Genomic DNA, 2710 nt, shown 5'->3' on the forward strand with positions numbered 1-2710 from the left:
TGCTCAAATTAGTTACACAGTGACAGAAAAAGAGTTGCTAGCAATTGTGTTTGCAGAAGTTTAGGCCTTATATCATGGGTGCTAAGGTGATAGTTCAGACTGACCATGCAACACTCCGCTACTTGATGACAAAGAAGGATTCTAAGACTAGGTTGATGAGATGGGTTCTATTGCTTCAAGAGTTTGACATTGACATTGTTGATCAAAAAGGGAGTTAAAACCAAGTGGTGGACCACTTGTCCCACTTGAAGGAGGAGGGGAGGCCCCATGATGGCCTCGAAATTAATGATTCATTCCTTGATACGCAACTCCTCTCCGTATCTGTGAATAGCATGCCTTGGTTCACGGATGTTGCCAATTTTCTTGTGACCAGTATTGTTCCGTGTGAGCTCTATTCTAACCAAAGGAAGAAGTTTAAACGGGATATCTTAGACTACTACTGGGATGAGCCTTATTTGTTCAAAATCTGTAATGATGGTGTGATCCAAAGATGTGTTTCGGAAGAGAAGCAAATGGGTATTTTGGATGCTTGTCATTCCTCTCCCTACGGTGGTCATCATGGTGGGGCGTGGACAACTTCAAAGGTGCTTAGCTATGGTTTTTATTGGCCTACATTGTACAAAGATGTGGGTGAGCTTGTGAAGAGATGTGATGAGTGTCAGAGAGCAGGTGGAATTTCAAAGAAGGATTAAATGCCTCTCACCACTATTCTTGAGATTGACATATTTGACGTATGGAGCATTGACTTCATGGGACCTTTTGTGAGTTCATGTCGCAACACATACATTCTGGTGGCCATTGATTATGTTTCCAAATGGGTTGAGGTCGTGGCTTTACCCAACAACGAGGCCCGGAGTGTGGTTGCTTTTCTCAAGAAGAATATCTTTACTCGGTTTGGCACTCCTAGATCAATCATCAGTGATGGGGGTTCTCATTTCTACAATAAGGCATTTGACACTTTGCTTGCAAAGTATGGTGTCAATCACAAAGTTTCAACCCCTTAACATCCTCAGGCTAGTGGGCAAGTTGAGGTCTCCAACAGGGAGATTAACAACATATTGTCAAAGACTGTCAATACAAATAGGACTGACTGATCAAAGAAACTGGATGATACTTTGTGGGCTTACATGACTGCTTACAAGACTCCGATTGGTATGTCTCCGTACCGGTTGGTATTTGGTAAACCTTGCTATCTATCGGTTGAGTTAGAGCATAAGGCCATGTGGACTTTGAAAAAGTTAAATCTTGAATGGGATGTTGCAGAAAATCTCCTGGTAGAGCAACTCAATGAACTTGATGAGTTTCGGTTTCATGCCTATTCCAGCTCGTCCTTATATAAGTACAAGATGAAATACTTACATGACAAGTATGCCCGTAGCAAGGAATTCAAGGAAGGTGACTTGGTTCTCTTATTCAACTCCTGGTTACGACTGTTCCCGAGAAAGCTCAAATCCAAATGGAGTGGACCTTTTGAGGTGGTGCTTGTAACTCTGTTTGGTGCTCTTAATTTGAAAAATAAAATGGTAAAATATTCAGAGTTAATGGGCACAGAGTGAAGCACTATCTTGGCAATTTTGATGACAGCTATGTGGTGGCAATGATCCATCTCAAATTATTGATGGTAACCTGCGTCATGTAGCGACGTTAAATCAGGCGCTTCTTGGGAGTCAATCCATGCGTTTTTTCTTCTTTTTGATTTTCTTCTTAGTATAAGCTATGTTTTGAACTAGGAATGTTTGATGCAGTGCAGGACTAAGCTGGAAATTTTTTTCAATAGTTTGAAGTTGGACCGCTGACATTGCTCCATTTTCCACGGTCAGCGGTGGTCATATCGCGGAGGCATAATTTGGTGGCAGACGCGGGATGAAAAATCCAAAATGAGACTTCTCTAAAGTTTCATCCGCGTCCACGGTGCATTTTCCGCGGTCATTGGTGCCTTTCCGCGGTCGCATATCATTTTCCGCTCTCAGCGGCAGTTTCAAACATGCAGTCCTTTTGTTCGTCAAAAGCGCGGACTGCGGTGATATTCCGAGGCCGTGCCAGGTGAGTTCTGTGGGTCCTAGGGTTCTTTCTATAAATAGGAGGTCATGAGACCTTTTCCCCTTTTCGCTCTTTCCACTCTCAAGCAAAAATTTTCGCTATTCATCTGAGCCCTAATCTGCACAAACACAAGATTAAAGTCTATTCTCGTTACTCATTACATATCTGGTAATCTCACTTTCTAATTGTTCTTTGATTTGTACTTGTTATTTTGTATTGGTTAATTTTTATCTCTTCTTCCTCTTTTTCTTTTAATTTTAACTTAGGGTTCATTCGTATTAATTAAATTAGGCTTAAATAGTTAAGGTTGATCAATTAATAGCTAGTTGGGGTTAAGAGCATAGATGATATTCACTAATGGCAAGAAAAATAGGAACTATAGGAATTGCTCAGTTCGTTTTTGAATTCCGCGGCCGCGGCGGTATTTCCGCGTCAGCATTCATGTGCAATCTGAGTTTGGGAAGTTTTTGATTACCGCAGTTAGCGGTGGCAAATTCCACTGATAGTGGCCCAACCTCCGTGGCCGCACTGCATTTCTTGCGGTCAGCAGTGCGCATGTTCAGAGAAGTAAATAATATGGGTCCGCGACCGCGGTTGCTTTTCCGAGGACAGTGGTGCAACTTCCACGGCCACACCCAATTTTCCGCGCTTAGTGAGACCATAGAATCAG

General features: G+C 42.4%; 1 protein-coding gene across 1 annotated transcript; it reads left to right on the forward strand.

Moving 5' to 3' along the window:
- Nucleotides 1-332: 332 nt before the first annotated feature.
- Nucleotides 333-692, forward strand: LOC138877427 (uncharacterized). The gene has a single exon (XM_070157036.1). The coding sequence runs from the start codon at nucleotides 333-335 to the stop codon at nucleotides 690-692; it is 360 nt and encodes a 119-aa protein (XP_070013137.1).
- Nucleotides 693-2710: the final 2018 nt, after the last annotated feature.

Source organism: Nicotiana sylvestris, chromosome 9 (genome assembly GCF_000393655.2).
Source record: "Nicotiana sylvestris chromosome 9, ASM39365v2, whole genome shotgun sequence".
Taxonomy (NCBI): Eukaryota; Viridiplantae; Streptophyta; class Magnoliopsida; order Solanales; family Solanaceae; genus Nicotiana; species Nicotiana sylvestris.